We start from the raw sequence: 25,070 nt of genomic DNA on the forward strand, positions 1-25,070 counted from the left end.
TCCTGCTTCCAATGAGCTGTGCATTTAGCCCTGGGCCTTCCGGTGTGCTGTGTGAACGTGTTTCTAGGCTGAGAAGAGCTTGGCTGCGTTGTATATATTGTAAATAGCTTAAATAGACCTTTTTGTTGTTGTTGATCTGGTAGCTGTAGGGGTAGGAAGTCGTTTTCTTTTAGTACATTTGGGGATTCTCATTATAGGTAAGGCAGTTCTGTTTCATTTCTAGAGTGTTTTGTTTGTTGTTTTTGCTATGCCCACCCTGACACTTGCTACCTTTTGAGTTTAATAAAAACCTGCTTGTTGTAAACCGTAATCCTGTGGCAGCGTTCGTTTTTCCTTGGCAGCAGGGAGTGTGGGCATTTTTACTTTCCTTTTTTTCTTTTTCTTTTTTGTGTTGTGCTCCGGTATCCCACACGGCTCAGACCTGTAGATACAGGTCTGCGTTATCATGCACAGCTACTCTTCCAGAGTTCAGGAATAAAAAGTATCTTATTATAACAGTATCACCAGGCTAATGTATCCCTTGAGATTAGGAGCATTAGCTTACAGATTTTGGCAAAATAAGTTCATGAAAACTTTTGCTTATATAAACTGATTTGGCCTTGCCTGAAATTATTTCTAAGATAATAATCTATTAAGATGACTTGCACTCCCAGATTTACCTCTTCTGTTAGGCTTCAGTCAATTATCTGTTTGTTTGTTTGTTTGTTAGTCAGGAAGTATGATACTATAGAATGACATATGAGGAAATCCTATGATTTTGTGCTCAGTGTCAGATCAGGAGTTACGTGGTTATTAATATTTTGAATTTTCTTTTCAATTCTCTTTTTTCCAGCAACGTAATGTCTTCCAATGCATCTCTGTCCACTAAGGACAATGATGACATCATCATTAGAAACATCAACTTTGTCCTCTACACAGTGACCGTTGTGCTCGGCATCACAGGAAACGCTGTGGTGATCTGGATGGCTGGAATCAAACTTAAGGTGAATATAGAGTGTTTTAAATATCAAATTTTGTTTGTCAGTAATATCTTCTGTGTCTCAGTGAAAACGCCAAAACGCGGCAAATCCCCGTTAGCGAGTTAACGTGGATCGGCCCGGGCGCTGACGCATTAACGCGCTAATGCGTTGGCGCCCGGGGATTTGCCGCGTTAAAGCGGTTATGATGTTAACGTTGTATTAACGAGATTAACGCTGACAACACTACTTACATGTAAATGCAGAAACAAGAATATGTCAAACACTATACTCGTGGAAACACACTCAGTGACAAGTTTATCAAACACTCAATAGAGTTGAAAACTTTTTTTATGCTTAAAAAATGCTGTACAAAAAGTTTTAAAACTCTGTTAAAAAAAGAAAAAGCAAGTAATAAGAATCCTGTAAGTCTTCACTGTGAATATCATGACTAAGTACAGTACAGTACATCTAAGTTAAAACCCAGAATAAGGCCATATGTTCTTGAAAAAACAACATCATTAATATAAGTGGTTGCTAGTAACTAAGACTTATGAATAGTATTGTGCAAAAGTCTTGAGTCAAACTTCATTTCTTTATGTACAGTATACAATACATCTGGAAAGTTTTTACAGCCCTTCACTTGTTCCCTAATTCCCCGTGTTTCAGCCTAATTACACAGTAGATTAAAGTAATTTTTCATGTCAAAATTCTAAACGAAAAACCCCATAATGACAAAAAGTGTGCTTGAAATTGCCAGGATCCTGGCACAAGCATTTATTTGGCTTAGCAGGCAAATTCCAGGCTGATAGAATTCAGTGACTTTGCTTCCCATCTGTTCTTGAGTTCCTTTAGATCAGGGGTGTCCAACTCCAGGCCTCAAGTGCCAGTGTCCTGCATCTGTTAGATATTATCCTGGGTCCACACACATGAATCAAATGATTAGTTCCTTACCAGGCCTCTGGACAACTTCAAGACATGTTGAGGAGGTAATTTAGCCAATTAAATCAGCTGTGTTGGATCAAGGACACATCTAAAACCTGCAGCACACCTGCCCCTGAGGCCTGGAGTTGGACACCCCTGCTTTTGATAATGGCATGTGATGCTGTCTGACATCTTCTAGGCTACTTAACTTTGTCAGGTAGATTCTATTTACAGCGGGGAAAATAAGTATTTGACACATCAGCATTTTTATCAGTAAGGGGATTTCCAAGTGGACCATTGACACAACATTTCCACCAGATGTTGCCATCAAGCCAAATATTGACGTCATACAAACAAATCAGAACATATAAGTATACAAGTTAAACCACAATAAATAAAGTGAAATGACACAGGGAATAAGTATTGAATACATGGAGATAACAAGGGGCAAAATGACATAGAAAGCCAGGAGATCACCTGAAATCTGTCAGTATTGATAGAGAAATCCTGTCCCCTATCAGTACTAATTGATATCAGCTGCTTTAGTCCTAATTGATGGCCTATAAAGGCTCCTCATTACCCAGAAGGCACACAGGAAAGACTTCATGATGGGTAAAGGCAAAGAACTCTCTCAAGATCTTCGTAATCTTATCGTTGAAAAGCATTTTGATGGGAATGGTTATAGGTGCATTTCCAGAATGCTGAATGTTCCTGTGAGCACTGTGGGGGCCATTATCCGGAAATGGAAAGTGCATCAGTTCACCATAAACCTGCCACGATCAGGTGCTCCACGCAAGATCCCTGTCCGAGGAGTCCAAAGAATAATCAGGAGGGTTCTCCAAGAGCCAAGAACCACTCGGACAGAACTTCAGGAAGACCTTGCATCAGCAGGTACTGTTGTTTCAAAGAAAACTATAAGCAATGCACTGAACCGCCATGGCATCCATGCACGCTCACCACGCAAGACTCCATTGCTGAACAAAAAGCATGTCAAGGCTCGGTTAAAATTTGCGCAACAGCATTTGGAGAAGCCTGTGGATTATTGGACGACTATAGTATGGTCAGATGAAAGCAAAATTGAACTTTTTGGCAGTCATTCTACACACCATGTTTGGAGAAGAAATGGCACTGCTCACCACCCCAAGAACACCATACCAACAGTCAAGTTTGGGGGTGGAAGCATCATGGTTTGGGGCTGCTTTTCAGCAAGGGGTACTGGCAGACTTCATATTATTGAAGGCAGGATGAATGGAGAGATGTACCGGGACATTCTGGATAAAAATCTGCTGCCATCTACCAGGAAGCTAAAAATGAAAAGAGGGTGGACATTTCAGCAAGACAATGATCCCAAACACAAGGCCAAGGTAACAATGAAGTGGTTTCAAAGAAAGAAAATCAAGTTGCTTGAATGGCCCAGTCAATCACCTGACCTAAATCCCATAGAAAATCTATGGAGAGAACTGAAGATTAAAGTTCATAAAAGAGGCCCAAGGAACCTTCAAGATTTAAAGACCGTTTGTGTGGAAGAATGGGCCAGAATCACTCCTGAGCAATGCAGACGACTGGTCTATCCATACAAGAGGCGTCTAGAAGCTGTAATCACCAACAAAGGCTTTTCTACAAAGTATTGAATAAAGTGTGTTCAATACTTATTCCCTGTGTCATTTCACTTTATTTATTATGGTTTAACTTGTATACTTATATGTTCTGATTTGATTGTATGACTTCAATATTTGGCTTGATGGCAACATCTGGTGGAAATGTTGTGTCAATAGTCCACTTGGAAATCCCCTTACTGATAAAAATGCTGATGTGTCAAATACTTATTTTCCCCGCTGTAAGTGATTTTATACATGTTTTGCATGTCATTACCCTGCATGGACGTCTAAAACTAACACATGAGTTAGAGTACGTTTTTATTGTGCTATGAAGTTCCTTTTATATCCGCAAGAGCAACCTAAGTTTATGTGCTCTGGGAACTGAGTTTGGGCTAAAACACACAGTTTTACAAAGTGACATAATTGCTATTTAACAATATTAGTTGACACCAGATTTTACATCCACTTATTCACATGATCACTAGATGTGTGCATAATGCATGCTGCTCTGTTTATTGATAAATTGATAATGACTGGGGGGATAATAATATCAAAGTCTGGTTACTTGCGTCATGTAAATAATATATTATTTTACTTTGTCTCTTCTTTCTCTTCAGCCAGCAGTCAACAATGTGTGGCTGGTGAATCTGGCGATAGCAGATCTGATTTTCTGTTTCACACGAATCTTCTCCCTCATCCAGATGAAGTTAGAACGGTGGCCTTTTGGTCTCTTTCTCTGCCAGTTTCATGGTTTGTTCAAACACACCAACATGTTCTGCTCTGTCTTCCTGCTGGCTGTGATCAGTCTGGATCGAGTGCTTTGTGTCCGTCAGCCCATCCTCACGAAGCGTCGACGCACCCTCTTCGCAGCGAGGGTGGTGGCAGTCTGTGTCTGGATTATAGCGCTCCTCTTCAGCATTCCCTACTTCACCTTCCGCAAAATCTACATGGACAACAACAACCAAACTAAGTGTAAAATGGTGTGGGTGGAGAAGCCAAAGGAAAACAAAAACACCAAAGTTGCTCTCTACTCCATGCAATTCATATTCAGCTTCATATTTCCCTTTATGGTCATTCTCATCTGTTACATCCTGGTTGGCCTGGGCCTCCGACGCACTCGTCTGTCAGGGAAATCTCGGCCCCTTCGTATATTAGTATGTTTGGTCATTGCCTTCTTCCTGTGCTGGGCACCTTACCAGTGCCTTCTATTAGTAGACATTGTGTATAATGAAAACCAAGTGGTGAAAAAGTGGTACTCTATAACAAAGAGCATTGCTTATTTTAACAGCTGTGTGAACCCATTGTTATATTTCTGTATGGGGCTAAAAGTCAAGGAGGGGTTTAGACAGAAACTCATGAGAGTTTATAAAAGGGCTCTGAGAGATGATATGGATGGCCAGATGGCTCAGCCAACTGATCCCTCTTTGGATTAAAGCTCTGGGTTAAAACAGAGTAGGCGGAGAGGAGTGGATGTAAGTAAATTTTACCTTTCCCCAGAAAAATACATGTCCTTATACATAACCATTAATATAATATTGAAATGCCGAAATCATTTTTTGCTTCCATTATATGATCAAAACCAGTATTTCAGAGTGAAACATAAAAGGTGGGAAGACTACAGTAATGATAATCGGTCAAATTAAAAGATTTATCAACAAAGGCTCAACAAAACAGATGTGTGAACTCCTACCTTTCGCTAAATCTGTTTCACCATCACTATATTTAAAGTCAAGTCTTAAGAACAGTGATAATTTGTTTGTTGTTTATTTATTTATAATACCTGGAAAATTCATATTGACACCAGAAAATTCACCCTCAATCACTATGTCATATTTTACATATTGTATATTATGTTTCTTGCTTTTGCTTTTTTCTTTTGTTTATCTATAGTTACCTAATTATAGATAAACTGGAATAATTACGTTGTTAACCCTTGGTAAGTTGTTGTCAAAGCAGAAGTCAAATATCTTCAAAGGTTTAGGTCTGAGGAATAAATCTCACCATAAACACCACCTGGTACCATTTCTGGAGTTTTAGACTTTGCTCATGGTATTTGCCTAATGTTGCTGAATTGTGTGGGTTTTTTTTGTTTTTTGCATAGTTATATTACATTGACCTTTGCCACTGTTTAAACTTAACTAACCCCAGCATTAGCTTATAGGTTTTGGCAAAATAAGTTCATGAAAACTTTTGCTTATATAAACTGATTTGGCCTTGCCTGAAATTATTTCTAAGATAATAATCTATTAAGATGACTTGCACTCCCAGATTTACCTCTTCTGTTAGGCTTCAGTCAATTATCTGTTTGTTTGTTTGTTAGTCAGGAAGTATGATACTATAGAATGACATATGAGGAAATCCTATGATTTTGTGCTCAGTGTCAGATCAGGAGTTATGTGGTTATTAATATTTTGAATTTTCTTTTCAGTTCTCTTTTTTCCAGCAACGTAATGTCTTCCAATGCATCTCTGTCCACCAAGGACAATGATGACATCATCATTAGCAACATCAACTTCTTCAGTCTCAGCTGACAGCAGGTTTCCCCAACTTCATAAAACTCATAAAATTTTATAGTGGTAAAAAAAAATTACTATGAAGATAAAAGCTCCTACTTACCTACAATGAAAAAAAGAAACAAGAAAAAAAAAGTGTTTACCTGTAGCTTAAATGCCTTTTTTATTTTAGAACCCCATGTTACACTCAATTAAAAATGGCATATTATGTAATCAACTTTTCAACCAAAATACCAGATGGACTTTTCAGACCGTTACAGGAAGCTTTGAAAAATATAGAGCACATTTATTTACATATGTTTATGCCTGGCCTGAGTGTATACTGTATAAATAATACCGCACCCAGCTATCTTACTGATCTCCTCAGCTTTTATACCACTGGAAGAGCGCTTACATCAGCAGGCCAAATGCTCCTGACCTTGGTTTAAGACCACAGGTGACCACACATTCGCCTCTGTTGCACCCTACCCTCTGGAATAATCTCCCCGAAGCTATTCGCGTGTCTATTTCAATTCAATCTTTTAAATTTCAATTAAAAACTTATTTAGTGTAGCCTTCCCGGCTTTCTAGAGCCCGCATTTTGTAAGTCTGATTTAACCTTCAGCCTTTTGGCTTGTGCCTACAATGCCTGGTGTTAGTTATGTCTCCCACCTGTCAGTGTATTTATATTTGTATCTGTTATTGATCTTAATTGGTTCTGTGAAGCACTTTGGCATACCTCTGGTTTTTTTGTGCTATATAAATTGTAATGTATTGTATTATATTTAACCTCACAGGACTTTTAAACAAATATCTCAACTATCATTGTCTTACAAAAGGGAGTCTATGTATACATCTGACAAGATGATACTGCTAATCTTTTTGCAGAGATTTATCTCCAGTGGAGGACATATAAGGAGGTACATCCCTTCCTATCTCTGTCCAGGTGTTCCACAGGTTTCACAAAACTTTGTCGAGTAAGGTCAAAGTAAAGTTTTATAACATGTTAACATTTAACATGATGTATCTTTTTTTCTAAGTTTTTCATCAACTGTTGTATAGTTCCCAATACATACATTTTTTATGCACACAAAATAAAGACAATTTATGAAAATTCTAGATATTTAAATATTTTGTTAAACATTGATCAACACTGCAACATATATTTGCCATTATAGTAAAAAGGAAATGACTTTCTAAATGTAATAATCTGTTCTGATTGTAATAATCCATTGTGATTTTAATAACTTGGAAAAACCCTGGAAACTGTGGCGAACGGAGCTCAGTCGATCCAAGTTGGTACCATATTTTTCGGACTATAAGGCGCACCTAAAATCCTTTAATTTTCTCAAATTGACAGTGTGCCTTATGATTGAAGTCTGGTTGTGCTTACTGACCTCGAACCGATTTTGTGTTGTACACGGTGCTCGAAAATCAAAACTCTGTCAAAAAACGTTTTAATACGACTCTGGTAAACTGCGAAGCCGCACTGCTTGATGGATTGTTGGAGTATTACCACTGTCGTAGTCAAGAGTTAGCTCGCTAGTATCCACCTAAACATGATATACAGTGGTCCCTCGCTATAACGCAGTTCTCTTTTCACGGCCTCGCTGTTTCATGGATTTTTTTGTGTGCAATTTTTCTTTCTTTCTTTTTTTACAGCGCATTGTGTTCTGCGTCCTGATCGTCTGTAGACCACTGTCAATCAATCTCATGTACAGTACAGAATGCATTCAGCATGTCAAACTTCCATAAATCTTTGATCGCTAGCAGTGTCAATCTGAAGTGCTGTACTGTATGTTTGTTTTCTCCCCAACAAACACAACAATGTCAGCTAAACGTTTTGCAACGTCAAAGGCACCTGCGGTAGCACCCGAAAGGCAGGGTGAGATGCTAACCATAAGGCACACCGGATTTTTATACTACATCTGCTTTCTGGTGACCTCTGACTCAACATCGCTGTCCTCAATCTCAAAGTCCTCCATGGAGCTGTAGCTTGAGTCTGCATTAGAGCTGGAGCTATGCTGGAAGGCAATTGAACAAACATTAGCACAAAAAATTATTTCTGTACAGTTAAAAGAATACAAATAATCTGTCTATGTAATATAGTTGCAAATACCCTTTTGCCTTGCAGGTAAGACTTCTGTTTTTCAAGTTTCTTTATCGCTTTGGATTCTGTGTCCACAATGGCTACATAATGTATGAGAGTGTGAATCCTGAACACAATGAACACAAAATAAGAATGTTAGATTCTCTTGGTGAGTATCAAAACACTGCGATTTGATGTAAGAGGTCACCTGTGGTATAGCATCGCAAGGAACTGGATCACAACTGAAACTGCAAATCCCAAAATAAACATGAAGGCAATTGGATCAATTTGGATATCATCTCCAAGTAACAGCGCTTTCAACCTGGAATCATAAGACATAAATGGTGCCCATTCTTGATAACACATCTTCCAACACTTACTTTGTTTCTCAGCTCTCGCAGCTCATTGGCCATCTTTTTCTGTTTTTCTTTGTCATCAGGCAGAGGTTCAAGATACTTCTTTTGAAGTTCTTCCCAGAATTTATTTTCCTCCTGGAAAAGTTAGATATATTTTTAAGGTGTTTAAAGCTAAATAAATAGAAACAAAAGCTTTAAAGGAAAATAATATGTTCATTAATGGAACATATCTATAGCTTGTAAAGTGCCACGAATTAAAGACATTTTTGTGGGGCAAAGTAAGCATTTCTGCATGTTAATGAACAGTAATTATTACCCAAACACATAAATATCATACTATACATAAGACCATCATCATTTTGGGGAGTATGGGAGTAATGATAAATTCTAAACAGAGGTCATTTAAGCAAGGCAAATGAATTAATCAATAACACATGCACATCTGGTCGAGTGAGCCCTCTTGAAATGTCAGGTCGCTCGATAAACTCTGGAGCTTTTCAATCCAGCCTGCTGAAAACAGCCAGGCAAATTTTTTTTAATGGCAGTATATTTGTCTGATTTTAAAAACAAGCAAAAAAACTTTGCCAGGGTGTGGTTTGTGGCTCAGCTTCAATCTCATTGAGATTGTGAGACATGCCCATGCTTGAACTTGTGTTTACGGCCCTACAGGTTCCCTAAACATAAAAGGCAAATGGTTCAAAGAAAATTGGCTGAAGTTGTAAAGCTGGGAGTAATAGAAGAGTCACACATTAGCTATGTCCCAATTCCTAGGCCGCATCCTTTGAAGGACCAGGCTTTCGCGGTCTATGGGGGCCGGGTCCTCCGAAGGCCGGAAGTGCGAGGTTGTGAAATGGGACGATCTAGCCTTCAGATTTGCATCCCCAGCTGTCTCAGTAGAGTTTAATAAACTCAGCCGTCTACTCCTTGCTCACTAAAATATAAGAGGACATTGGAGTAAATTCTCCACCATCTCACACTTCTGTTCAATCAGCTTGACATTTATTCAGCTGTGTAAACTTTAATCTCAGCCAAACCAATTTACTCAGGAACAAATAAAACCCTGAAAAAAGACTAACAATAATATTTTAAATAAATCGAGGGAAATGAAGGACGTATTTGTCGGCCCCATTTGGAGCAGCCTTTGAATTGGGACAGCCTTCATGGCCTGGCTGTGACATTATTGGCCTCCAAATGCGGCCTTTGAAGGATGTGGCCTAGGAATTGGGACATAGCTAGTGTGTGGTGTAGCCCCATACTTCTCATAGTGAAGAAAGATGGGTCTATACAATTCTTTGTAGACTACAGCAAGAATGAGGTGTCACAATTTGATTCCTGTCCCATGCCCTGCATTGAGAGCTCCTGGACCCGTTAAGCACGATGATGATGATCCAATTGGTAAAGTAAAGGCACTTGGGATCTTTCTTGGCAAAAAAAAAAAAAAGAGTAGCAGGTGAGCTGCACAGCTGTATAGCGTTTTTTTTTTGTTTTTTTTTTACAACCAGTAGGCGACGAAGTAACAACTGATTAAGGTCAACATCCAATTACAACAGTAAATGAAAGGAAATAAAGTTTTATGGGTACGTTAATGGTATGTCAGTCTTTTGCTTGTATGATGATTAGTGTAAATAACATCTGCAGAATGTAGGTTAGATATTTTCAAGAGAAACACATTTATGCCACTCCTTTGATAAATCAGTCAGTGAACAGTCAGTGAATGTATTCCTTTTTTTTTTTGCCTGTCCCGTTTGGATCTTTAGCCATCAGAATTGTTGTCTGAAAGCCAAGAAAGATGACAAGTGGATTTACTTTACCAAGTGGATCATCATGGCCTTGCCATATTGGTCCATTTGATTGACCTTTATTATAATTATGTATTTATTGTATTTTCATTTTTTAAAGACGGGACAGACATGACTGGGGGAGAGGACAGGGAGAAAGAATGAAAGAAAGAGAGGGAGAGAAAGAAAAATAGAGGGGAGAAGAAAAAAAAAGAAAAACAAACAAAACACCTGGATCAACTGTATGGAGATAAAAAACCAGAAGAGAAAATAAACAACAAAGAGCAACATAATAAAAACAACACCATCACAATAAACTAGCTAACAGTAGATACTAAATATTACATCTTATTGTGTTTTGTTTTGTTTTCCTTTTTTAATTTCACCTGTTGAGAATGAAAAAAGAAAACAAGCAGAAGAAAACGAGAGCAACATAATAAACAACATCACGATGATCTATGGGACTATAAGAGTAAATACTAAATGTTAAACATTATTGTGCAGCACGTAAGATCGACAGCGCACAGTGTGCTTTGAGGTAGGAGCCAAAAAGGGTGTAGTTTGTGGGTGTGAGCACCCGTGTGTACACCTGTGAGCATGGACGCGCTTGTTTTTAAAAGGTTCCTTCATGTAATGATCTGCTAGAGGGTGTGGGGGGGCCACAGCCCCGTCCACCAGGACATGAAGCAGGTATGGAGGAGATTAAAACTCCAGACATCCAGAGGCCCCCAGAACACAAGAGACCAAGGAAGACCAACAGAGGGGCAGCCGCGCCACTGTCCCAGAAAGAGCTGAGGAGAGTCCCAGATGAGGGGTCACTCAGCAGCCACGGAGCAGAAGCCAGGGGGGGTTGCAGTGACGTGCCCGTGAGCTCCGCCGGCAGCCAGCTGTGCCTGAGTGACCGAGCCCCAGGCCGAGAGGCCGAGGGCACCCCACCCCCGAAGTGGCCCGAGCGAGCCCCAGGCTCCAGGCCCCGACAAGCGGCCACCAAGGAGTGAGCCGGCGTGTACCTGGACGCCCATCCCCGGACACAAAGAACCACCAACGCACCGACGTCTGAGGGCATCAGTGAATGTATTCCTAATCTAAAACTGCAATTGGAGATAATGGATTTCGATAGTGGTTATCAGTTTCGACTGTTTAGCCCGGCTATCTGCTTCGGGCTCACATGTCACGTGACACCAAGGCACATGCACAAACGGATCCCTGTGAGTGCCTCCCACACCAATCTGAGATATTATTCAATGATATGGTCATAAACATCTTACACATAAAAATCTATAAGAACATAAAATTCAACACACTCTGCGTCTCTGTTTATTTACAGTGTGATGCCAACAGATTAGAATTCTGAAACTGGAATTATTTATACATTAAATTGCTGTCCTACAGACTAACAAAGGAATCACTTTATTAGGCTCGAAATCACTTCAGAGCGAAGTGATTTTAATTTTACTGATTGAATAGGTATCCTCTGTGTCTTCTGTGTTCTACTAGGTTGCAATACCAGCATTGTAAAAGAGACTTGGCACCAGATTACATAAAATATATAAAAATTAAATAGACATTTTCTGCATCACGAAATTAATACATACAAATTCTAGCAATGCAGGCACAGTTTGCATTGCTGTAAAATTGCAGCTGGGCTTCATTCTTTATGTTAGTAACTTACATCTTAACAAGGTGCACAAATAAAACATATAGCCCCAGCAGATAATCCAAATTTATATCACACTTATTATATGCCATAAATTAAAAAAAACTTCTAGATGAGCCAAAACTCAGAACATAACCTTATTCTGACCAAGTTATGTGTTCAGCATACGTTACCATCGTGATTTATCCAGGCAGAAATAAAATAATTTTTGTAACACAGAAAATTATTGACTTTAAGATCAACACCTTGCTTTGTAGCAGAGCCCTCACACCAAAAGACAGCCTGTGTAGAGTAGGATGACTGAATTAATCAGCACAGAGCTAAATGTCATGTCACATTGTGACCTTATTGTTGTTTAAAGCTACCAGTTGTATAAAGATCAATAATTTTTTCACAGATTTCGTAGGTTTGCGTGCATCAACAGGCTCAGTTTGTTTTTGTTTCTAGCTTTTCCTCGTTTTAAAACTGCATTTTACGAAAAGTTGTTTGAAGGTCGTGGAGCAGGAAAGACCAGATTAGATCAGCTAAGTAGGTCAGGTGGGAGTGACCTGTTTGATTGGTATGGTTTGGCTACACAACAGAGTTGATCAAATCTAGTGGCAAACCGCAGAGCAGCCATATAAAAAATGTTTATTTTGCCAAACAACTTGCCTTCTGAGTCTATAGTGAATTCTAAAATAACTAAATAAATAATTGCGATTAGCCATTTTGCCTAAACATGGTTAAATCTGGAGATTATGGTCTAAGGAGCTTGGAAAGAAAGTGACTGAACCCTCATCCAGGATCATTTTCTTATAAAGCCAAATGGCCTATTGGCCGTGCACCTCACCACATACACCAAGGTGTGGAAAAAGGCGTGGGTCATTCTCAGCAGAGGTTTTGGTTGAAACCATTGTGAAACCTTGGAGGTTCTCAGTCATCTAGGTCAGATTGTTCTGCCACTATCTACAACTCTTGTGAAATAAAAAAAATAAACCCACAAACACACAAGTGTGTTGCTTCACAAGTCTAGCAAATGTCCTTTAAGGTGCTTTTAACATGATTTGAGGACGTGAGATCTGTCAAGCACAACAAATGCTGCGCGAGACATCTCTTACTCCCTCTTGTGGTCTTTTCTGAAAATAGTCACAAAAAACATCTTGACGCATGCTCAATCATCCAGGTAAGTACATCTCCAAAAGTTGGTTGTGTTCATCTGAACGTTTTCTCCCACTGAAAACGCTACGTCCAGATGAACAGAATCAACTTTTGGAGAGTCACAAAAAACATTTCTGTGTTTGGTAACATCACTTCTAACAACTTAAAACCATTTCATTATAATCTTGTTACGGTCAATTACAGAACATACAGAAAAATCATCAACACTTTGAAAATAATTACCCTTTATTGAGGATTTCAGAACAGCTGCAAGTGTTTTATTTATTCTTTGTCATCAGCTGAAAAAAATAGTTTGGTTAGGAATGTGAAAACTGCTTCTACTTTAACAAACAACCAGGTGAGAGTTTAATAATTTCAGAGTAATTATGTTGCCATTTGTAGCACATGCGTAAAAGCCACATTCACTTTTATTGTGTGGAATGTAAAAATATTGAGATTGGGTACATTCAAACTAAACAGATATTAATCAAGTAGAACAGAGCACTGAGTCACTTCAGTGGGAGCCACACCAGCACTGTCTCCACTCTTTCACTCACCAAAGCTTGAAATGAACAGAAGACCTGTTACATCTTAAACTGATATGGATTCAGATGGAAAATGTTTCTGACTTAGAGGGAAGTTACTTGTCAGCTCAGCATGTAGTTAGATGGCGGCCGGATGGTCGATGTAGTGAAGATGTTAAGTTGATACTGAGCCGTTGTACAGAAAGAGTCCACATCCACGTTCTTCCCTTTCCCAAAAATCCTTCCACTCATGTTATTTCTTCCAGCTGTCAGTTTCTTTAGTGGAGCAGTGTTAACAATCAAGAAGTTAACACTACTCCTCTCAAAAACCACAAAGTAGTTATACAAATCAGGGATGTGCGCATGAACCGCTAAGAAAAACAGACACTACACAACAAAAACATTTCCACTTTCCATCAAGTAGTGGCGTTTGTGCCAAAATACAACTCAATTTAAAAAAAAAAGAAGAAACAAACAAGGAAACACAGCTTTGACAAAAATAATCCACATGATCTCTACGTGAAAAGGCTTTTTTAACCGTTTGACCTCTTCTCTCTGTCTCTCCATCCCCTGTGCTGTAAGAAGTCTGTGCGCTCTGCAGCGCCTCACTCGTACTCCGCAATCAGCACCATCATGCCAACTCCGAACAGCAGGGCAAGAATTTCCATTAGAGACTGGCCGAAACTGGAGCGACCCGCCAGCAGCTCTGGGAGCACCGTCACTGTGGCGATGTAAACGAACCCGCCAGCCGTGAAGGGCAGGATCCAGGCGGTAGCAGCGGCACCCACACCTTCAGCCAACAGCGAGCAAGCTGTCCCAGCCAGAGCTCCCAGAGCGGTCAGCAGCTGTAGACACATGGCCTGCAGGCAAGGAGGGAGAAGACAATGCTTCATTAATTTTCTATAGTTTTATATATATTTTTAAAAATCTTTTAAAAGAGAACCAGAATATTTTGGTCCCCATTTTAATCCAGTATATAAATGTCTATTTTTGCACCACATACTAGGTAATCTGCACTAAAAATAAAAAATATATATATATATATTTAATTACTATTGAAAAAATAATTTTTCTATTTTAAAGCTAAAACCAGAGATAGGAGTTTATTCAAATCTTACAATTAGCTTTAAATATGTTGCATATATTCCAAGAGTACAGCTGTCATACTGTGCATATATCAAAGGCTTTTATTGTGAAAGAAAGGTGCAAGAGGAAGCTTGTTTTGCATGTGTGGACCAAAGCAGCTTCCCTGTACATATCAGCAAAGAGCACAGCAGCATCACACAGTCAGGGTGAATTTGTACCAAAAATATTTGTTTGGCTTGTTTACTACTTTTTGTCCTTATCTGTACTCTAATTTTAATACCTGTACAGTACTCTGCTTTGGTAACTATTGTCCATGATGTAAATATGTAAAAATTGTGTGTTTCTGTTCCGTGTCTTGTTCTGTTTGTGTATGTGGTTTGGGTTTTTTTTTTTTTGGTTTTTTTTAAACTGCTGATACAACCAAATTTACCCTTGTGTGACAATTGAAGGATTCGTCTATTCTCTCCATTTTCAGCACTATGGAGTTTTACAGTTTCACTCAGTTAAAAGTGCGCTGAGAACTGTACACAGAAATCCAAGGACTTTTTGGCCTCTATACCAAAATTCAAGAGTTTCATGGTTCAAAAGCACAGTTGCCAGTCAGACCACAGCAGGTTTTCCACTGTGTTTTATGGGGAAGGTGGAGCAGTGGCTTTACATATTTAATGACTGTGGATGCTGTTTGGGTTGTCATTTAGAGACTAAACTGACCACGAGACAAGATGTGTCAGTATGTGGGTGGATAACCATTTCCTGGTGAACACGCTTTACAGTTTAATTAGAAAACTGCATGTAGACAGGCTGTCTTTGTTTGAATAGTTCTTATTAATTCCTCCTTGTATGTAGTTGTTGTTTTCTGCTTGTTTATACTTTGTTAAGTATACTGACAAGTGTGTGTGTACACTGTGTCAACGATTTTGAGACTTTTTGCAGCTTTTTCATATTTGGTGGTTACCTTCCTCTTGGTGCAGCCAGACTGGACGAGGATGGCAAAGTCTCCGATCTCATGTGGGACCTCATGAAGCAGGATGGTGATGGTGGTGACGGTGCCCACAGCTGGACCAACCAGGAATGAAGCTCCAATTGCCAAACCATCAGTGAAATTATGTGTGAAGTCAGCTGCCAGGTTTAGGTAACCAGACACCTTGATATCTGCATTAGTGGAAGGAACAGTAAAGACCCGAAGAATATGTAAAGTGTTTAGTGGCTCATGGATTGATGCAAACAATGAGCTTTTTATGTTTCAAGATTCCCACAAAAAAAACATAAATAAGAACAACCCAAGAAAAATGTGAACATTCTTTCCTCTGACACGCACATTAAAAACTTGATTCCAAACAGATTTTGAAAGACCAAGAAAACATGTTTGCAGCTTGGTTCTGTTTTGTGTTACACACAGCTGATCTCTGAAGCTAAGCAGGGTCGGGCCTGGTTGGTACTTGAATGGGAGACTGCCTGGTACCAGTCTGTTCACCATCTCACATGTGAACATTTTCTGTTTTATCCTCAACTGCACATTTTTGCAGATTCCAGACAATCAAGAATCCAACCTCTGCGCCACGTTAATTCTATCACAGTTCCATCTGAAGTGGGAATTTGGAAATTCAGAGTTCGCCAAAGGGGATTTTCCCCCTTAAAAAGTCAGAGCAGCCATACCACAACCCAACTTTACAATCCAAGATGGCAGCAATGGGAATAAACAGTAGAAAATGTCATTTTTACTACCACTATTGTGTAGTTATGACTCGTAAAAATAAGCCACACACAGTGACCAAGCTCTATCAGTGAACGTCCTGCAGCAGCATTTTTAAGAAGCTCAAAGAAGTGTGGGTGTGTGCAGGTTCAAATTCTGTTTGAAATCAGTTGCTTCAGCACAGAAACTACACTTCAGTGCTTCACCTGTACTCTTTTTCTCCTCTTTCTTTGATGGTTTCTGATCTTTGCTTTCTTTCTTCTCCTTCTTTTCTTTTTCCTCCTCTCCATCACTGTCCTTCTCTTTGGGAGCAACTGAAAAAGCCACACAGAACAAAGTTCAAAACACCTACAGAGAATATAGCTGGGAAATCTAGTGAACATGCAGTTTTACAAAAAACTTCTGAACTGAAAACAGCAACAAAATAACATTTACTATATGCAGGAATCTGGTTTTGTACACAACTGATCTTTCAGGGCAATTTAAAGGAGCTTGATCAAAAGAAGAGTTTTCTCCAGCGTACCGTGAGAGTGTCCATGGGAGTGTCCGTGGCCATGTCCTCCCTTCAGCAGACGCACAAATTTTTCCACCACTAGGAAAGCGATGATCCCACCGAGAACCCAAAGACCCACAGACATCATATGACCGTGGGCCGCTCCTATACAGGTAGGGAATAGGGAGCACTGCTTCATGAGCTCTGCTTGGCTTTAGAAACTTTTTCTTTTAAAATCACCGGCAAATAACCAGACAACACACAGGCAACATTAAAAAAAGGAAATCCCATTAATGCATACCGTGAGAGTGGCCGTGGTCATGCGACTCTTCAGTTGCATGCGAGTGTCCATGATCCCCATCTCCGTGATGTGAGTGGGGCTCTGTGCAAAACAAATATGACACGAGGAGACGTCAGAAAGACAAAGTGAGGATCGTGCTGCTCTGTTTTTCTCTCTCAGCTGTTTAACAAATCTAAAAGTTAAAACCAACAGAGACACCGAGCTGCTCATTTTACCATCACAGGCAATTATGGCTTTGACAGGAGTGCCAAAGCTGTAAAGGCACCAGTATACCCTCCGCATGGGTCGCGTAGCACGCCGCCGCAACATCATCACGCAGTCACTTCTATTTAGCCGCTGCAGTATTCTCCTGAACGACAGGTGTCGCCACTTGGACAATAACACCACGTAAGTGCTGATACAGGAAGAGAAGAAGTCAAAACCAGACGCAAAGACTTTGCCCGACTACAACCTTACTTTTTTCCACAAAGTGTCATATTTTCTAACTGTTGCAACATCTCTCGCTGTATATATGTGTTTACTTTTTCAGTGCCCGACGTGCAAAATCACTGGACTGAATATCACTGTAATCAATTAAAAGCTATTGTCTCTGTCATACGATCTTTGTAATTAACGTGAGCATATTTGAAACACTTTATAAATACTTAAAATCTTCACTTACATAAACTTACAGTAAAAAAAAAAAGAAAAGAAAAAGGAAATGAGAATGGAACTCGTACTCACCCAGAGCATGTGGTATGAGGTGGAGGAAGGCGTCACCCAGCAATCCACCAGATGCGAAGCTCAGCAGCACTTTGAGCAGATTCTGGTGCTGGTCGCTGTTGGACTGAACTGGGATCAGAAACAGGATGAGGAAGGGAGCTGCACTAATGAGCAGGGTGGCTCCGACAGCCTGCAGACAAAGATGAAGGAGGGAGATTAAATTTCAAATGCTTTGTATTCATGTGAAAGATAATCCTTAACTCACTAAAGAAGAAACATGAAGGAAAATATATAAACTAGGAGAGGAAAAAAAAGGAAAGGATACAAATATAATATAAAATATAAGGATAAAATATAATATTCTGAGGTTTTCGGATCGGTCAGCACAGAGCTGATGACTGGAAAACAAAACTAAAGAGCTTCTGGCTCACACAGATACAGCACCAAGGAGCCATTTGGATGCCGACTATAACTCCAACTTTGTTCTTCAGTAGTAACAATGCACCACTGCAAGGCTGTGAGTCATTCAGGGAACAGACAGCACATTCAAGTTCCTCAAAATAAGAAACAAACGAGAGCCAGGGAAACTCTTTAGAGAAGATACAGATAAAGGCACACAATAAATTGCATACAGATATCACCCAGTTGTGCAAAACTCCACAATTCAATTCGTTATGAGATCACAACGAGTCTGATTTTGTCTCAAGAATCCTGCTGCTTTGCTGCACAACTATAACTTCAAAAGAATGTAAACCATGATCAACAGCTTGCAATAACAGACCTCTCACTACAAACTAAGGCTTTAAAAAGCAATTTCATTTATGAAGCCTTTGCTGCTTGGAGGCTTATGAGCAGTGTTGGGTAAGTTACTTTAAATTAGTAACTTAGTTACCGTAAATGTCGGGCTATAAGCCGCTACTTTTTGCACAAGCTTTGAACCCTGCGGCTTTTAGTCAGGTGCGGCTTTTCTATGGATTTTCCATGATTTTTGTCATATCGTAAGACGATTTGTTTTGTGTGTTCCGCTGTTGTACGGCACTACGTTGCCTGGCGGAAGGATCGGGGTTCAAGAGTGGTATGTTAGTCACATGTCCGTCCGCCAGGCAACGTAGTGCCGTACGAAGTAGCGCGAAAAACAAACTTCAAAGTAGCGCTACGCGTTCAGCGGGAGTCGTGGATGATGAGCGGCGATAAACTTGCAAGTTATGCCCAAAAAGCAAGTTATGCCCAACTCCACCGGTGGATTCTGACAGCGTGGAAAAGTGTGAAAACATCCACGATCACCAACGGATTTTGAAGGGCTGGACTGCTGCATGATGGAGAGGAGGACACCGCCACGGCCCTTCTGAGGGTGTTCGACTCTGACACTGACAATGAGGATTTCTTTGGTTTTGAAAGTGACAACGAAGGAGAGAAGAAGAGTGGATGACGAAGCCATCATGAGCCTGTTTGTATCCGACACTGGAGAAGAGGACTTTGGTGGTTTTAGTGCGCAGGAAGAAGAGAAAGATGGTGGTGAATGACTGACTTTTCTTCTTGTTAAAGCTGTGTCACTGCACCTGAGCCTAAAAGGTAGGCCGAATCTATTGTTCTGGTGTGCTGTAGGTTATTGTTATGTACTACATGTGCAAATATGTACCCATAACTTGTTTTTCAAAATATTAATAAAAGTGATGTCTCCAAACAGCCATCTCTTTCCTGACAATTCCCTTTGTGCATATTCTCTTACATATGATAAGTCAACATTGAAACACCTGCGGCTTTTGGTCAGGTGCGGCTAATGTATGTACAAAACAGGATTTTCCCCTGATTTTAGCTTGTGCGGCTAATATTTAGGTGCGCTTTGTAGTCCGGGAAATACGGTACATTACTAGTTACTTCTATCAAAAGTAACTCAGTTACTTCAAGTTACTCGTTACTTTCAAAGTAACTAGTTACTAGGGAAAGTAACTTTGGTTTTACTCAGAATTCTCTTGTTAATGTGTTGCTTCCATAACTTTGCCAGTCTCCTAGCTTGCTTACTTGCCACAAGTGCGCTGTGCCACCTACCAATAGAAAGGAAAAGATAATGTGCATATTTCCACGAGAGAAATCCCACGCCTGGACCGTCATTGACCGCCGCCATGATTCTAGCCTACGTCACAGCGTCATGTGCGCTTTTTACATCCAACACAAAAACTGCAGTCGTGGTGCTTTCGATTGTACTCAGAACTGGGAAATTCTGCCTTCTGAATAGGAAGATGTAGGTAACACCAGACTGCAGATGAGCTGCATACAGGGCTGGACTGGGACAAAAAATTGGCCCGGGCATTTTGACTAGAGACTGGCCCACCATTATAGCAAATATCATGAAGCCTTTGAATGAAAACAAACGCTGTTGTGACAGTGATTTACACTGTTCTGATGGTATATATGTATCAATCTATCAATCGTTTGTTGTAAGATTCAGATGATTATTTAATAAAAGCGAGACATTTTAAATGAGAATAAGAAAGAAAAGTATTTCTTTGTGCCCCCCTTTCCCTGTTAATGCCCTACCTGGCCCCCTGGCAACACTTTGCTAGATCCGCCCCTGCACAGTTACCAGCTGTCAGCTACTTAGAAAAGGATCCTGGTGTTATTTGTCTCTCAGAAACAGTTCATAACTTCCCTTCAACTCATTCATGTCACCTAAAAGGTAAACCTGTTTCTCCATCACCTGTTCAGCTCTGATGATTCAGTAAGGACATCTCCTGGTTTCATCTTCATGTTTCCCTCTCACCAGATAACCAAACCGACATCATGACCAGCAGCTTTTTTGCAGCTGTGGCTCCAGCAAACATCAGCTGATAGTAGAAATTAATACTGAATAAATTCTAACAACAGCTGATCAAGCTTAAACGTGCTGCTGTTGTTTTTATTGCGACATTTCCTGGTTTCCTCTTTCTGGCGCAAAGTGGGCGATAAACAAACAAGACAGCAAAGACGATCAGCTGATCATTGATCAGTTTCATGATTGAAGTAGAAACAGGAGAGGGAGGGGGGAGAATGAGAGGAGAAGAGGCAGCTGCAGCGTCATGACAGAATAACTCCAGCTTTGTGTCTTTTTCCATTCTAGCTGAATTACGGGACAAACTGTTCCTTTTTACCTCAATACAAAACGCATGATATTTTCTCTGAATACCAGACGATTCTGTTTTTTACAGGACGGTTGGCAACTCTAATAATTAACCTTATGAACAAAATAAAGTTCAACATCATTAACTTCATAGCACCCACCCAGCTGTATAGAAACTCAGTCATGCTAGCTAGTAGGCAGTAGGAAAAAAGTCAGAATAACGAAAATAAACTCCACCTAAACTTGGTTCATATCTGACCCAGATAGACTGCAGGTTATAACTTCTTACCTGAAGTTCAGTTCACACTCGGACCGGCGGCCACCTCGGGTCTCTCTTCCTTCTGCGTCCCTTTTCTCTCCTCCACCTGCTGGCCTCCACCACTTGCTAATGTTACTGAATCTGTGGAAGCTCCGCGATGCCACCACACGAAGTAACGAGTAACGACCCTATCTAAATCCCAGTAACGAGTAACGCGTTCCTGATTTTGGCATAATAACTAGTTACCGTGCTCGTTACCACAATAATAACGTAGTTACTGTAACGCGTTACTTAATAACGCGTTAGTCCCAACACTGCTTATGAGACAGACGTTTCTTGTCTTCATGCTTTATAGAGTTTTACTGAGAAGTGAACATTGTATCAACATACTGAAATCATCAGCAGGAAAAACAGGTTTATGCCACTATGATTAATTTGTCTTCAAACCCAACTGCTGAACCTAAACAAGCAGTCACTCACCTGTGTCCAGAGCTCCACCATGTTCCTCTTCTCTTTGCCTGCCTCCCTCTTCGTCCTCTCCCCTCCGTGTGAGTGCTCGTGTCCACCTCCCTCCTTGTGTACTCGAACAACATTCTCATGATGAGCATGATCATGTCCGTGATCGTGGCCGTGATCATGAGAGTGGCCATGGCCGTGTCCGTGATCGTGCCCGTGTCCGTGATCGTGCCCGTGTCCGTGATCGTGCTCCTCTTCCTGCAGGTTGGCCTCAGCGCTCCACTTGCTTGCTCCATGGAACATCTTCACCTGAGAGCCATGGGAGTGCCCATGGTGGTCGTCCTCGCCGTGTGAGTGGCCATGGTGGTGGTGATGGTGGCCGTGGGTATGTCCATGGTCACCATGGGAATGGCTGTGAGCAGTGGCTAAATGGGATGCTAACAACAGTACTGCAGATGTTGCCAATGTCAATGCCAGCAGACGTAAACAGCCCATATTAAAACCCTGGGATGTAGAGAAAGGAGAAGAAGACATCTAATAAATAAAAACCCAGCAGCATCAAAACTGAAGCCAAAGTGAGGGTGAAGAAACAGACTCTAAGTTTAAACTGTCCAACCAAATGACATTAAGGAAATCTTTAAAGGTTTGATGCAAAATTCACTATGAAATTCCCTTCTGTGGACAGTTTCCACATCCTTAACAACAGAGGGTCAATCTGTTTGTAACACTGCAGTTTAATTTTCTTCAGGCTTAAGATTAAGGCTGCTGACAGACAGGGAAATGCAGCTGATCAGGGTCGGGTGGACCACACTTTGAGTCACTGAACTGGACCTCATGACTCCGTTTGTGTTGTTATTGCCTTATTGAACAATTGTCAATGAAATTGTAATATTTTACTAGTCTCATCTATATTAAGCAGTTTAAAAATGCAGCTTGGTAACCAAGCTAGCATCAGCTGATAACTACCACCTTCTACTCCAAATATAGTAACTTCCTGCTCCTTTAACAAGAAGAATCCAAGACCAATGGGTGATGCAATAATGGTTATGTTCCTCATTTATATACAGTTATGGCTGTAACTCAGAGGGCATGTTTACATCTACACTCAAAGCTTCTCAGTTAGTCTCAGGCCGTCTTTGTAGAGCCTACGACGTAACCTGTGTAAGTTGCTCAACTTTACTGGCATTTATGCTTGTGCCTGGTGCATTATGTGTTAATTTCTTTGTGGTCATGTCCTGATGTTTTATATATGGTGGTTTGTTAGAACCAGATACAATGTTGGGACTTCTTTCCCTCCTGGGTGCCCACCCTTTGTTTTGATCATTTCTTGCAAACATATTTGTGTTAAGCTTTTTTCACTTCTTTATACATTCCCTTTTGTTTCACCAGTCTCTCCCCAGGAATTTGCTGACATTTGTGAGTCTTTATATTGATGCTATGATTATTCTATTCCTTATAGTAAGATGATGACTGTTATTCTCTTACTGACAAATTCAAAAACTGAGGCGAAAAATTAGATGAAGGAATTGACTGTACTCAACAGGACAGTTAAAACAGTTGTGCGCTGCGTAGAGCCGATGTGTAGTTAGGTGCATGTTTGGTTATGTTGTAGGTTATAGCATAGGGTTCAGAGGGGTTTGTGGTTATGACGTAGGTTTCCTGCTGAAGCACAAATCCCCAGTCACTCTTTGTTGCACTGTCTACGCATGTACAGACAGTGCAACAAGTTATTGAGCATAGTCCTCAATGTTATCTTTATTTAATCAGTAAACATCTAGCCATATTTTAGGATCACGTTCTGTTCATGGTGAGTTTAAAAATCACAAGAAGAACAGAATATGAGTCAGAATCAATCTTTGGCCCTAACAGTTTGTGTGACATCCAAGGTATTTCAAGAGGAAATTAGAAACTACGCATGTACAGACAGTGCAACAAGTTACTGCAGAAACGAGCACTTTCTTTAAATGCAGGATTCGAGCTATTCGCCAAGATATGAGACGTCAAAAAAATAAGCCTTAATAAGCCTAACCTATTAATATATGACTACGTATGTCATTCCGTGCGTCTTAGGACGCATTTCCAGTAAGAAATGGGATCCGCACCAAATGTGGCGATTGATCAGTGAACTGATCAAGATAACAGCGAATTATCCTTAATACATCAGAGTTTGCATGAAGCCGTTGCAACTGTCCACTGCTGTGACTCCAGACTGAAGCTCTTCAAATCAAAAAGCAAACTTTGTAGCTTGTGTTTTTTGTGCTTTTAGCTGGTTTGCTTTGATATAATACTGTAATACATCGCTGCATGTGTATGTATGTGCACCAGCATCTGCTGATGTGTGCTTGCAGCCGTATCATTTTAGCTGTGACGATACAATGAAGTGAAGGTAATCTGACTTTGATTGAGCTAGCTTTGTCTTCTCTTGTGATTGTTTATTTGCTCACTGTTTGGTGGGTGAACGTGGATAATCCCTGTGGAGAGCATCAACTTTAATCTCAAAGTAAACAGCAAAAGCCGCTCAAAGAGGACCACTGACCGCAGGTTTCAATTAGCTGTTAGGAAAGTCTGCTAGCTGGCTAGCTAGCTAGTTACTAAACTTGCTAGCATGTTGCTGCAGCAGAAGCAACATGTCTGAATGCAACATAACAGAAAAATATAAAGATTAAAATCTTACCAGATCGTGCCAGATATCACCGAGTGTCGGCCACTTGATAACTTGATCTGTCCTGGGCTCAGAACTACCAATATTTCTGCCTACGTTGATGATGCTGGTGGCTGAGAATAAGACGTGGCATTTACTCAACTAAACTAAACGAAACCTCGCGGGAACGCGTTCCATTCAAAGTCTACCTCCTCCTTTCGTGGTGCTTTTGAGACACCTTTTTACTCACTACTTAGATTCAATTATATTTTATTGCCTTTTTAAAGCATTATAGTGGCATATTAAAACGTTTAACTCAAAATAAAAAGAGTACAATTTCTTCTCATTTAAAGGAGATAACCAAATTATCGCGAGATATGTGATACCGACAGCACCAACCCGGAGACAAGGAGGATATAAACATCGTGACTCGATTAACTGAAGGTTTGTTTATTTATGTAAAGGAAGGAGACTTTTTTTTATGATAGAGAGGGAGTCTATCACGACATAAATAAACAACAACAACAACAATAATAAGATTATACACATTTATATTTTATTAATTGTCAGATAACTTTTATTTAAAAGCGGAACATAAAAAGAAGTTGCTTTAAATCCAATGATAATGATCGTTTGATGAAGCAGTCATTACTGCATTATAAATCGCATTTTTTTAAAAAGTAATTAATTGAAGATAAATTTCAAAAAAATCTACATTTTTAATCAGGAGGACAATGCTTTTGTCATTTAGGTCCTAAAAGTTACTTACAGTAAAACACATCCCTGACATATGCTGACCTATTTTAACGAGTTTTTGAAATAAAAGGCAGA

The 25,070-nt window shown here is 40.1% G+C and overlaps 2 protein-coding genes across 2 annotated transcripts; one reads left to right on the forward strand and one right to left on the reverse strand.

Annotated features, from left to right (window-relative positions):
• Positions 1–839: 839 nt before the first annotated feature.
• On the forward strand, positions 840–4,911 carry LOC146609237 (formyl peptide receptor 2-like). The gene is made up of 2 exons (XM_085346073.1): positions 840–983; positions 4,096–4,911. The coding sequence occupies exons 1-2, from the start codon at positions 840–842 to the stop codon at positions 4,909–4,911; spliced, it is 960 nt and encodes a 319-aa protein (XP_085202199.1).
• An 8,333-nt stretch (positions 4,912–13,244) lies between these two features.
• Positions 13,245–24,391, reverse strand: slc39a7 (solute carrier family 39 member 7). The gene is made up of 8 exons (XM_085346840.1): positions 24,273–24,391; positions 21,623–22,102; positions 17,808–17,976; positions 17,085–17,165; positions 16,814–16,948; positions 16,497–16,604; positions 15,553–15,749; positions 13,245–14,371 (listed from the first exon to the last, which is right to left on the reverse strand). Exons 2-8 carry the CDS (start codon positions 22,091–22,093, stop codon positions 14,117–14,119), a joined length of 1,416 nt encoding a protein of 471 aa, XP_085202966.1. The 5' UTR covers positions 22,094–22,102; positions 24,273–24,391; the 3' UTR covers positions 13,245–14,116.
• Positions 24,392–25,070: the final 679 nt, after the last annotated feature.

This window comes from Diplotaxodon limnothrissa, linkage group LG22, assembly GCF_057381915.1.
Source record: "Diplotaxodon limnothrissa isolate DT_005_m linkage group LG22, D_limnothrissa_male_GT1.1, whole genome shotgun sequence".
NCBI classification, from domain to species: Eukaryota; Metazoa; Chordata; class Actinopteri; order Cichliformes; family Cichlidae; genus Diplotaxodon; species Diplotaxodon limnothrissa.

Bases quoted from the DNA above. Each gene is read 5' to 3' on its own strand.
- slc39a7 (XM_085346840.1), bottom strand. From the start codon at position 22,093: ATGGGCTGTTTACGTCTGCTGGCATTGACATTGGCAACATCTGCAGTA. The intron at 16,949-17,084 runs GTATGCATTAAT...CTACCTGTATAG, and splicing joins TGACCACGGCCACTCTCACG to GAGCGGCCCACGGTCATATG. The intron at 15,750-16,496 runs GTGAAGCACTGA...CCACTAATGCAG, and splicing joins AGAGGAGAAAAAGAGTACAG to ATATCAAGGTGTCTGGTTAC.
- LOC146609237 (XM_085346073.1), top strand. From the start codon at position 840: ATGTCTTCCAATGCATCTCTGTCCACTAAGGACAATGATGACATCATC. The intron at 984-4,095 runs GTGAATATAGAG...CTTTCTCTTCAG, and splicing joins TGGCTGGAATCAAACTTAAG to CCAGCAGTCAACAATGTGTG.